The 13,056-nt window shown below is 36.2% G+C and overlaps 1 protein-coding gene across 3 annotated transcripts; it reads right to left on the bottom strand.

Moving 5' to 3' along the window:
* Nucleotides 1–359: 359 nt before the first annotated feature.
* LOC131778991 (uncharacterized) lies at nt 360–12,770 on the bottom strand. 3 transcript variants are annotated; one of them, XM_059095497.2, is made up of 12 exons: nt 12,233–12,770; nt 9,977–10,034; nt 8,882–8,956; nt 8,235–8,354; nt 7,840–7,931; nt 7,225–7,287; nt 5,918–5,978; nt 5,617–5,658; nt 5,307–5,405; nt 4,555–4,617; nt 3,195–3,442; nt 360–2,114 (listed from the first exon to the last, which is right to left on the bottom strand). In XM_059095497.2, exons 1-12 carry the CDS (start codon nt 12,446–12,448, stop codon nt 1,902–1,904), a joined length of 1,350 nt encoding a protein of 449 aa, XP_058951480.1. In that variant the 5' UTR covers nt 12,449–12,770; the 3' UTR covers nt 360–1,901. The 3 variants fall into 3 exon arrangements, with proteins under 3 accessions (XP_058951480.1, XP_066026862.1, XP_066026863.1); XM_066170765.1 differs by having other exon boundaries at nt 5,614–5,658; nt 12,233–12,769; XM_066170766.1 differs by lacking the exon at nt 12,233–12,770 and adding an exon at nt 11,057–11,772 and having other exon boundaries at nt 5,614–5,658.
* Nucleotides 12,771–13,056: the final 286 nt, after the last annotated feature.

Genomic DNA, 13,056 nt, shown 5'->3' with positions numbered 1-13,056 from the left:
ACGCTTTGTTTTCCGGGTGTTGCGATTTTTCGTAATTTCTGAAGTTTTTTTTAACATTTATCGGGTATTTTTTTTCTTTATCCTAAACTTAATGTTTTGACAGTCTCTTAAGACTTTGTTCATCAGGGGTCAACTTAAAAAGTTGGAAATGTTTTTCTTTACTTGATCTTCCAACAACGGGGCAGAAAGTGGGGGGGGGGGGGGTTTCACCAAACAGCGACATGCCTTAAAACGTCGTTTCGTGCCTAAACCACACCCATCCTAAAGGGTATAGAGAAAAGTTAAATTCAAGTGGCCAACTTAATACAGCTCCATTGTTGATGAAATTTGTGTTCCAAAAAGTATTTTTATTTAACAATCATAGATATGATAGAAATATCAACTTACTGATAAAAAAAATTAATAGTTCCTGTGTCCGCACTTTTACATACAGCATACAATCTGACTATTTTCAGATGCATCTTTAAAAATGAAATGCATGATCTGCTTTAATAATTCTGATTTGATTATGAATGACGGATGAATGAAACGGAATCGCAACTATGACTCAAAATCTAACTGCTCGCATGTTAATGATAAGCGCCGAGGAATAAAAGAGAAAAAGAATAGAAAAAAAAGGGAAAAAAATGACAAAATAACTTAAAAACGATAAAAGACGATCAAAGGGCGCCTAATTCTTTCCACAAAATCAAATCGACTTGCTTATACCTCCCGTCCGAACTGACATGTGCGCAAACAAATATCTTGTAAATCATATATACTCTGATCTATTGCTATTATTACTAATATATAATTCATAATCTGACTAATTTGCATCCTTAACGCACGCTACAAATTGTACCAAACATTATTTCCTATAGTAATGTGCGTTATTTTTCAATAGCATGAAAATCATGAAGTTTCTCGCTTACTGCTATCTTTTAATTTTACGTTTTCAATTTTCTGTCGCCTTAATGTTTATGTATGTTTATGATTTTCATCCCGTTATTAACATTTCACATACCCACTAACGTGATTTCCATATCCGGCTGTGAGCAAGCCCTTATAATCAGCGCTGCAGGGTGCGCTGCTGGCTGAGGTTTTCCGGGGGTCTGGCACTAACAGTTATTAGTATATGACTCCTTGCAGACTTGCGCTGTAGAGATAGGTTTTCGGGAGGGTCTGGCACTAACAACTATCAGAACAAGACCCCTTGCTTCTCTTTCTCGAGGCACTCATAAATAGGGCACGCTCGCAGGTTAAGATTTCCGGGGCACTGGTAACCATTCCGTTCTAATTTCTACCAGATTTAGTATATTCAAAGGCTTGCATATTAGCCGAGGATAAATAATAAACTACATCTTAATGAGACCACCATTAAATATCATGTAAATAAGTTAATAAAAGATAAATATTTTAAATCCTGGAATTTAAAACGCTTAATCTATTTTATAAAATCATTTACTGCAGTAAGTATGTTCCCTTTTCTTTTTTACCATCACGGAATATATGATTTGCCTTCTTTTCTTGTAAATGCAACACACGAGCTAACGACTGACATAAGTTTTCTAAAACACTCGACAGGAAAAATTGGTTCTACAGCAAGATAGCACCCCTCTGCTGATAAGCTTGTCTGTTCTCCTAAATCTGTTTCACGATAACGTATTGCAATGGCAAGGAAAAATCCCTCATTGATCAACTCTGGGATTTTAAGGGTTTAGGCCGAAAGGAGATACCTTTCTCATATTCTTTGTTTCGCAACAAAAGTCCTCTAATGGCAACTCAGTGAGGACTCATCCTTGCATTGGGGATGGGGGGAAGTGGAAGTGGAAGGGGAAGGGGAAAGCAATTAGGCTGCGGAAAAGGTCATACACTCCATGACTTTTGCCACTGATCTAAGCTTGCAAGATTTCAGGCATTTTCTAAATTGCTAATATCTTCGGTCTGTCGTTAAGACGCTTTAAGATCTCCAAAGCATCATCGGGCCACTTGTAGATAACTTTGGCCCAGAGTGGAAGGGGTTCTGAAGTCAAAGGCATGTCGGGTAGGGTTATACAAACCATCTTCGAAGCTGAGCGATTACGGGTGTATAAGTCTCGGAGTGCTTCCAGCTCAATCCAAACGCGGTTGGTGTCCTGAAAAGACAAGGTTTCGAAATGCCGTCAGATATCCAAATTTGTGTTTATTTCATTTTATCAGTAGCCCCTATTTCTCAACGTAACAAAGGCATCGCGCAAGTTGAGAGTAATCATATCTTCCCGTGCTACTTAAACTCTGAGAATCGAAACGCCTCGCGGAGTACTCTCTGAACTGAGGTTTTTCAGCTTACTAATGGCAGATCTAAGTGAAGGGCCAAAGGATGTCATAGTTCCACAGACCTGTGAGTATTTTTACTCCTTGTCTGAAGCCAAAATTTAGAAAACGGCATGATCGTATATTACTATCCAATTTGAAGTATTTAAAATTTAACTATCTTGAAACATTTACTGACTCATTTAGGTTCGATCTGTGTTTTGTTTGGAGCTTCCTCTCCCTCTATCATAAGTGCAAGATGCATCGCTGCTTGCCGATTTCTTTTGACTTGCGTAAAGGATTACGTCGAAAAAAAGAGATTCATCGTAGAAAATAAATATTTATCATATAAACTATGGTGTTATACAAGGATTTTAAACCCTGAGAAAAGCCGTAACGACACACGTGAAAAAAAATACGATGTTTTTTCACATGTGTTTGATGTCGCCAATTATATAATTAGCTGCTGTCATGTCACTCGCCTTTCGTGACACTCGGTCGGGTTGATGAATGAACGGCAAAGCCCTCACGAATCTCAATATAAGGTAGTTTGTGGAACTTTCTTGGATTATCGCGGCTAAAACACTAAAAGAAGGCGAAGGAAACCAATATACGAAAATAAAAACCGAAAATTACGTCTTCAGTGGCTTTGATAATGGTATTTTTCGCGGCTGAGAACGAAAATCGACAACTGCAAGATTTGCCACAGGCCGATTTTGGCCGTTTACCTGAAAGACTTCCGTCGGTAACGGCAAAGTCAATAAACGATAATTTTGTATATTAAAAATCACGCCCATCGTTGTTTTTGTAATCAAGATTCAACGTATTTTTCCATATTGAGCCTTAGCGCCAACGCACTGTACGATTTTCAGATGGCCAAGAACAAACGAGCATCCGAAAAAGGAGAAGTACCATGTATTTACCTGAGACTGGAAGCCTTCACACCCATCCAGAGCGAGGTTTATCAAACCAGGTGACAAGAAAACCAGCACCTTATTAGCTTTTCTAATTTGGCTTTCTCCCCAACGCGTAGGACCCTGGGAAGTTATTTCTGTAGACATCATAACGTCCATGATGACATTATAACCGTTCTGGCGAAAGTAGTTCACAATCGAGGCCACTTCGTCTCGAAAAGCGTCACTCTCCGGATAATAACAGGCGTAGTATAGCTCTGTTAAAAAAAAATAGAAAAAAGGGAGAACATAACTGGTAATATTTCCTGCCTAATCTTTTTTACCATCCTGATACATGTTTTAGGCTTTAAAGAAATCCTCAGGGAGCGGCAAAAGAATCCCTTACACTCCTTGCATTTCGTGTGGCTTAAGTATAAAAAATAATCTATTTCCCACGTAAGAAGCTTTCAAGACTAGCTGCAGTAGCCCAAATATCGCCATTCCTGGTAAACTGAAGGTTGGAGAAACATTATACCTGAGTTCAGGTGATCAGTTCGTGGACAAAAAAGCGCGGGAAACGCATGCCGCGGCTGCCATTTTGCTCATCACCGAAGCGCGCATACGAAGCGACTGGTCATCAGGTCATCGTGTATCTTCGCGTATTGTGGTTTTAGACGACGATATATATACTATTTTCTTAACAAGATTATTTCTTTAGACAGTACAAAGGAAAGGAAGCGAAAACGATGAAAATTCTTTGCACAATGAAGAATTTGCCGGGAAGAAATCGTAAATTATGGCCATGTGTGTCTTTTGTCGTGCACAGTCTCCATGAAGGACTTTCCGGATTCCTTCGCAAGTAGATCCAAGGTTTTTATCAGGTAAGGGCATCGGAGTATAATAGAGCTTCAGCTAACAGCTGCAAGTGATTTCTGGACGTACAAGACAGAATGGTTGTTACGTTTTGGAACAAGTAACTCAGTTTTAAATCAGAGAAACTGCGTTAGTACGATTCATCATCTCAACTGCGTAAGCTTATCTCTTTCTTCAGTAAGAAAATATCCATTGGAAAAAGCTGCCGTAGCTCGCGCGAAATAAATTTTGCACATAAGACTCGTTGAAACACACGACGAACAAGCACCAAAGATTAAGAAAAAAAAAAAAAGGAAAAAAGAAGAGAGATGTTAATGATGTTGATACATTTGCTTCCCATCCGCCATCTTGGAACCTCTAACGTTATAGGATCAAACAAACGCTTCCGTTATCCCAGTAACTCATTGTTTACAAATGCACGTGTATTATCGACCTACAAATCTATATCATTACAATAATAATCTTAATGAACTATGGTCAGGATCATTGTCCTCTAAAAAATCTCAGATAAGCCCACCTTTTTCGTCTTTTTTCTCTTCTAGTCTCGGGGGTTCTGGTGGAGGCATACGAGGGGTGCTTCCTTTAAAAATCAGGAGAAACACTAAATCAAAATTTGATCAGAAATAAGTGATGGAGATGATTAATAATGATGATGATGTTAGTGAGAAGTTCAAATATAGAGTAGTAATGATAACAACAGGCTCACAGAGATCATAACCATGAAAACATGTTTACATCCACAGGTCAATATGTTGGTGATACAAAGTAACTCAGCCCATCGTAATAATAAGAGTATTGAAGTCCTGAGTTGGCTATTAACAGAAATATTGTCATCATTCTTCAAAATTGATGTTGAAATTTTATAATGGTCCTGAGAAAATGTTGAGACAAACTAAATTGAGTGCTAGGTTTAAATAGTAACAAAATAAACTAAGACAATGCAATGGAAATAACTGCTCTGCTAATTATCTGATGTACACCAACAATAATTCCTGCATATATGGAGTAAATATGAACTGTTAACTATAACCCTCATGCACTATAAGGCATGAAACTGGTGGGAAGAAAATTTTGCTCTGCTGCAATCAAACTCTTTACTTACATTCAACTAGTAATATTTGTTGAAGGATGGGTAGGTATGTTTGATTATCAACAACACTAACTGTGTCTGGGGGAAGATTGTTTAAATGAGTGAGTGACACTAGCAGCATTAATCTGAATACACATGACTCTTTATACCAATTACATCATAAGAAGTTCAGCATTTACCTTGGCATGGCCTTTTCCTAACTAGAGCAAACAACAGCAAAAGCATAACCACTCCTGCTACTATTCCTCCTACTATAGAGCTTACAAGTTTAACTGTGTCTGTAACAACAAACCACGCAAGAAAAGTTAGGTGTCTCCTAAGAACAATGAAATTAAGTGCAAATTGAAGATATTCTATCAAATTCAGCTAATTATAAGCATGCTGAAATCTGAAAAAGAAGATCTAGGGTTGACATGTTCATTACTTATACAACGCAGAGGTTTACAAGAATACTGTGCATGTACTGCAGATATTAGTATGGCTTACCACCTTTTTTAACTTCAGTTAGCATAGGAATTCTTCGTGCAGGGGCTGCAAATACACCAGAAAGATTCAATTTTATGGGCAGGAATATAAAGTTCTGCTTGAAAACAAGTCATATATATACATATTTATTTATCCAATTAGAATTTTCTAGGTTGAATTATGACATTTACTAGATGGTATTCATCATACTTCTATTCAGTAATTGTTTTTGAACCTTATTCACTTCTTAGAAAATATCCATTGAACAATGCATCCATCATAGCTTTTAAGACTTCCAAGCTGATAAAAAAAGATGGATTCTTACCATATGGAGAAAACGTTTGAAGAGATACATGAGCTTTTTTGCTAAATGGGAAGGTCACAACCTAAAGACAGCAAAAAAGCAAAAAAATGAGGTGGCAATTTTACTACTAACAATAACAAATGAAAAGAAAACCCAAGCAAAACACAATTGAAAGGCTCAGAGCAAGAACGACCCCTTGATTTTTCGGCCATTTTTGAAAGTGTTCAGAAGTAGTTGAATTTTGGCATGTGGACTTAGTTTTACTCGATATACACTGTTTTGGTTTTTTTTTCGCTGGTTTGCGCTTCGTTTTCGAGAAATAACGTATGTAAAAAACCTCGAATTTCGTAGCGGCTTTCATTGAATGAAGCCGAAACAAAAGAAGCCTTTTGTTTCATCAAAACAATACAGCCCCCGAGAACTTGCATATTCATAACCAGCTTAAAGAAAGAGCATGTTTTTTGTTTTGAGTTTAAAACACCGTTTAGCAAACGTAAAATATCCTTGAACAAACTCGCGCTACGGCAGAATTGAAGACAAAGCCAAAGATACGTTGACATAGCCAAAAGTTTATACGAAAACACTCCTGTCGAACGCTTACGCGAAGGAGTGCCGCAGTTTTATTTCACGATAAAATTTAAGCCGTGTAATCGAATGTTCTCGTAGCACAGTCGGTTAGGCATTGGACTCGCAGTCAGACGGTTGGTACGGCTCTTTTTTAACAAATGTCTTTTTTTTCGCTCACCCTTTTTTTTTCCTTCTCTTTTTCAACTCTATTAATACTGGTATTAATAGTAACAGCATTACCAATGTAACAAAACTTTAGAATCAATGACTGAGCAACAATGACTGGGTGGGTCCTTTTAACCTTCCCATCCACCCATACATTTTGGGATCATTGTAAGCAAATAATACTATGCATATTCCTAAAAACAGGAAATCTGATGAGGTGAAGAAGCTCTGATGCTCATGGAGAGGGTACATGAAAATAAAAAATGTGAATTCATGTGGCTCTGTTAAAAATCCTTTTTAACTCCTTCAACCAGAACAAGGGAATACCTTAATTGTATTTCTTCAAAGTGATAATATATAGTAAGACAGAGATTGTGAGCATAAGTTATATCTCAAAAACCAAGTAAAAACTACCTTATGGCAAAGTTGCATAACAGAAAGATACTGCTGAGTGCTTGCAAAAAGACCAAACTACATTACATGTACCTTTTTATTTAGAAAAGTTAAATATCAGCTTTGCTATTCGTCTCATTCTTGATGATAATGCCGCAAATTAAGTAATATACAAATTATAAATTGATTTAGGTTATACATACTGCAGCAAAAAGATGTTCAGGCTTTTCCCAATAAGCCAGTGGCACTGAATAATCTGTTTGGTTCTAAGGTTTTCAGATCATGCAAAAAATATATCTGTAATCATGTAACCATAACATATTATGAAAGACCATACCACCATTTAATCAGAAGTTAAAGTACCCCTAAAGATATTGATTTACGACTTGTATTTTTCCACTGTTAAGTTCCATCATATTAAGATATGATACAAGGGAATTAGAAATAAACCATACTGTACGTGGTCCATTGGGTGGCCAAATTATGATAAATTACTTTCTACCCTGAAATATAATTGAAACCTGTAAAAAGCAGCCACACAAATTATCAATGGACATGTCTATTTTCCTTAATTGTTATGATAATCACCATGAAAAAGATTTTTGATCAAGATGCTAATGACCATAATGACATTAATGATTACCCTATTACACACCATTGAATTAAAGTTGTTGTTTACAACTCAAGCACTCAAATTGATGAAGTCATGTTAAAACCATGGTTTAGGACCTCATGATTGACATTATCTTGCAATATGAAGCCTGTGTCTGAAGAAACTCAATTTCCCCCTTTTGGAAAAGGAAATATGCAAACCTTACCTTTGGAATAATTTTGCACATGTCTACTGAGTCATCGATGCATCTATCACATTGAACTTTGTAGATAAATGCATAAGCTGACCAGTTATAATCTGTCAAGAAGACAATGATTTAATTTTCTTTAGTCTAAGCAAAGAGATCTTATATTAAGAAGTGTTTATTCAACTAAAATGTGTCTTACATTTACCAAAATACAGAACCTCAAACTTCAATACTACATACAATAAATCAAGATGGGAATTATTTGTTGTTCCTCATTTACAATTTAGGATAATTTATAGTAATCTTGATACAGTGATCTTTTCCAATTGGTATTTCCTTGAGATCTTCATTCAACATATTATTTCTGATCAATTACTTGCAACCACTGAAGCATGGCAGAACCATTCCACTACCTGTTTTGGAAGAATTCTTTTTCTCCCACACAACATCAATATCCTTTTCTTTGAATTCTACTGAACGTATCTTAACAGGAAGTGGTTTGTTTCTTGACTGTACAGCAGAGGTCATGCACTCTGTTGATAAATTTCCAAAAGAAATAGATTTTTTTCTAATTATCAATACATAAACAGTTATTTAATATGTGTAACTTAAGAAGTAAACATGTTTATACACATCAGTTCCCATTTTAACGTGATTTAGGGAAGCTCATCTGTTACATATAGTGGAAAATTTGCTAATCTAAAAGAGTTTTCATAAACCTCTTTTATAAGTCACTATATCAAAATTTTGTCAATTGTTAATGTGCTATAGTGATGTTACCGGTAATCCCTCCCTTCTCATCAAATTCTGTTTTTCCTTTCTTTTTCATCAGTTAAAGCTTAAATCAGACTTACTAAGGTATGTACCAATCTTCTGCTGACTGGCAGGTTAAAATTATATGCAGAATGTGCACTGATTTATTGTAGTCTTTAGGTGTTGCATTTTCACCTTTCATCTTATGACACACCAGATATGCTAATGATAGACTAGTCCTGAAAACACTTTAAATATTATATGTACATTCTGAATGTTGGATCCTTGATTTTTTATTTCAACTTACCATTTTGGTACTCTGCACTTCTCTGTTGCCTGATGGAAGAACTATCTCTTTTTTTCCTATTTTTGTGCATTGTGTCTAAAATTGAATTTAATAGAGACACATTGGGTGGAAATAGATTTTAATTAATTTGTGGACACCCACAACAAAGGAAGGTACCTACTACTGTGAAACTTCAAGGTTACAAACAGAAATGTAACTTATGAAATGAAACTTTTCCAATGAGCACATCAAAACTGTAAAACTCCAAACTGCCCTTACTCATATGAAGTTTGTTTTATAAAGGACTATAAAAGGATCCCAGTGTTAAATTGAATTTGTTTTGCCAGTTTAGTTTTGAATTTTTACATTGAACTGACAGATTTCTAGTACATGTAGACAAAACATTAAAATATGACAACTGTCAATGTTGCCCGATGTCTATAATTATCAGGTGACTCCCATGGGAAATGTGAAATCTACTCAGACTACCTATTTGACACGATAACAGTTCTGGCAATGCAGGAAATTGAAAATTATTATTTCATGATCAAGGGCTGAAAGACTCTTGTAAACAAATTGTTTTTAAAAGCATCTTTGCCTATCCTTGTGTATCCACTCTTACCTACTTTTAACCATGGGTGACTTGTTCAAAACACAACTCAGATAACCCATGATTGATGCAAAATTCTAATGTAATTTTGTAACATTTTAGTGAGGTTTACCATTCTTTGAAGATTTTGTTATCTTCAGGTTTGTGTTACACTCAGCCAAATAAAAGGAATGATGCAAATCTGATATCAGATTTCACATTCATCCTGAGTTATCTTAACCTAGCTTTGAGCAACCAGGCCCATGACAACACAACAAAAGAAAAGGAAAAATCAAGACCAATTGTTAAACCTATCCCTGGTTATATTTTCACATCCTTTCAAACAACTGGCCAAAGTAGCATCACACATGGTAGGTCATGCGATCAGGCATACTACATAATGCTTTATCACAACACCATCTTGCACCACTTAATAAGATGTTTGCATTTCAGGCTTACTCGCATAATGTACATCTGACTGAAATTAGTAAGCAACTTAATGAGCATAATCTACATGTATATTTTACCTCTGTGTGAAGATAATTTTTCTTGGCAACTTGTGACACATTCCTCAAAAGAAATCACCTAACATAAACAAAAGTTAAACAGACCCAATATTTTACAAAGAATTTGTTAGATCTTATTTTTCAGGTTTCAAGTAACAGTCAACCTGTCACTGAATGCTGATTTATTAGTCCGGTTTGGCTGACATTTACTGTGATGCTCATAGTTATTGTAAATAGAGGAAGATATTGCAAGAGTCAGTCTATTAAAATTAGTTTCTGTGAAGACTTTGACAACTCATTCATGATACCTTTACCTCCTATAGGTGTTTATCATTGGTAAGAGATTGGAAAAGGAAACTGTTAAAAAAACTGATGGTATGCATCATATAACTTCATGTATGATTATCATAATTGTGATGATGACAATGGAAATAATAATAATAATAATAATGATAATCATCATCATCATCATCATCATAATCATTTCAACAGCAACATGGGTAATCAACACGAACATAACTTATAGGAAGTCCCATTTAATATTGAGTTAACAACCTGTGATGCTGTGATAACTTTGCCTTAAATGATTTATTTCTATACCATGTTAATATTGCTCTTTGACATAGTTTTCTTAGGAGGAGCAAGGACTCATTTCACAGAGCCATTGATTATCAGCAAATTGTTAAGATAAGACATGTTGCAAGGGCAGGCACAATAAACTGAAAGGGTGATGACTCGTATGCAAACCAATAGTGATTAGAAACTGCGACAGAGCACAATAGTATAGCACAGAATGCATTTATGCCGGCTAAAAATTAGGAAACATTGACACGGGCCAAAAAAAGTCATGTTTCCATCCTATCCATTAATGAGGACATTAATGTAGTAACTACTACAAGTAATACGAATACAATGCAGCTGATGAAAAACACATTTCAGGCCCGTTTCAAACGTCAAACTTTACATGTGCTGAACTGAATACCAATTTGGATCGACCTAAATAACAACATTCGACAGTTGATTCAAATGTCGAACCTAGTTAACTTGAACTTAATTGAAAAAATGAATATGACTATATTGCAGTCAGCGGTTATTGCTTACCCATATGGCGGAAAAATGCGGGAAAGACAAACTGTGGAAGTGAAGAGGTTCTTGCAAATGCCATGAAGGAGGATAGAAGAGGGCGACTCAAGATGTATTTAGAATTAAACGACCTCGCTGCCAGGAGGAAACGAGTTTTGAATTTAGCTTGCCTTCTTATATTACTCTTTTCCCAAAGGAACACCACCGTTCCTCGTTCAGTTCGTACTTGTCATCGGCTACAAAGAACTACTGGCTGGTGGCATACAGAAGTAGTTCACGCACCTCAGGCATGTATATTTCGAGCTCACGGTGCAAGAGGAACACATATTTTCCGCTCTCCCTACCATTTTGTCGAAAACCAAGTTGTGGGCGCATGACAAATAAACGAAACATGCAGGACTCTGGGTTAAAATTTATTTATTTAATGTATTTGTAATAAATGCATTATATTCGGCACATGAAACGGTTTAATGTATGGAATGAAGTTGATCTTTTGCCGATCTATTCGACAAGCCCCGTTGAATAGAACGGTAGGTGGACCCAAACAAATCTGTCGAACCTAATTGTTTCAAACGTTGCGGCACTAGTAAAGTTCGATGTTCGAACCGGTGTCACAGCGGATATGGACCCCCCTTCACAGATTTGGACCCCCTTACCAAACTTTCCTTTTAAGCATTGTTTGTATCGTATTTGGTGACTAATTCTATTTGCAAGCTTTTTGTCGACGTTCTTTTCAATCACAAGACAACATTCCTTAATAAAGGTAAAAAAAAAAAACCGGCCATTTCCTCCCAATTCTGCCGCATTTATTATAGCGAGTCGTATACTATACGCAAGATTTAGATGCCATTTAACAACTGCATTTGAACTATTGAAATTGTTACAATAAATATTTGCTTCTTCTGATGCAAACCAACACTGATACGAAATGTCATAACAATTGATACTAATAATAACTTGTTTAGTAATTAAAATTCGTAAAACAATGGAGTTTTTCGCTCGACTTGTTATCCGGGAAGTGAAGAAATCCGATGGTGTGAAACGTTGGTAACCGAAAGTTTTCATCATTTTGCATAAGTCACGACATTTCCAATTAAAGCATTCGTAACTGCGTTTTATTGAAGCATGTCTTAAGAATTCAACCAGATATTGATTCTATAATTCAAGCACTTCGAATGATTTTTATCTCCCTACCTTGCTGACATCTGAGACACAACGAAGATGACATGGAGACGGTGGATCTCGTTTCGATTGCGAGAGTCTGCCGTGCAAAGATGCATACTTCCCTGAAGAAAGCGTTGCTGCGTCAAGAAAATAAATGACGGTTAGAAAAGCAGAAAACCTTTTGGCAATCGTCTGCAAACCATTCGACATTGCTCTCTGGACTGTGGTTACATTTTCACTGGGCATCAAGGGATATTCGTAGTGATTTAACGTCCAGCTCAGGACGATCCTTCAGTTAAGTTGACGGATGGAGTACTGTATTTGTGTATTATGGTGCACATGCTCTCACTCGGACAATCATCAGAAATAAACAAAGGTCCGTAGACAGGAAGTCGCAATAATCGACTTGCGTAATATCCATTTAAGAAAAAAGCTTCATCATATTTCGTTTTCGATCGTTTGTGACCCTTATTTTGATTTCAGGATGAACATGCCTCATGAAAATTAATCGCTAGAGAAGAACCAAAGCAATATTAAAATTTCAAGTCCTTTTGCTGCGAGAGCAGGTGGACATCAAGTTCAGTAATCAAACGTGTCAGTTTAACATGCAAATTTTTTTGCTCTGCTTTACGTGTTTTATTATGTATACATATTCATGACGTCAGCCGGACCAAGTTAAGTTATCTGCTAAAATATAGGTAAAAAAAGGAAAATAATTTGGCAGATGAGAAAACTTTCACTTTTTTATCGTTCTCTTCTTGAAGAAAAGGAAAGACGTAAAAAGGGGAGAAGGAAAAGAGAGCAGGAAGAAGGAGAGAAGACAGAAATAGGAAGGAAAGGTGAGGATGATTAGA

This window comes from Pocillopora verrucosa, chromosome 8, assembly GCF_036669915.1.
Source record: "Pocillopora verrucosa isolate sample1 chromosome 8, ASM3666991v2, whole genome shotgun sequence".
Taxonomy (NCBI): Eukaryota; Metazoa; Cnidaria; class Anthozoa; order Scleractinia; family Pocilloporidae; genus Pocillopora; species Pocillopora verrucosa.
This window is presented reverse-complemented; position numbering and strand designations above follow the sequence as displayed.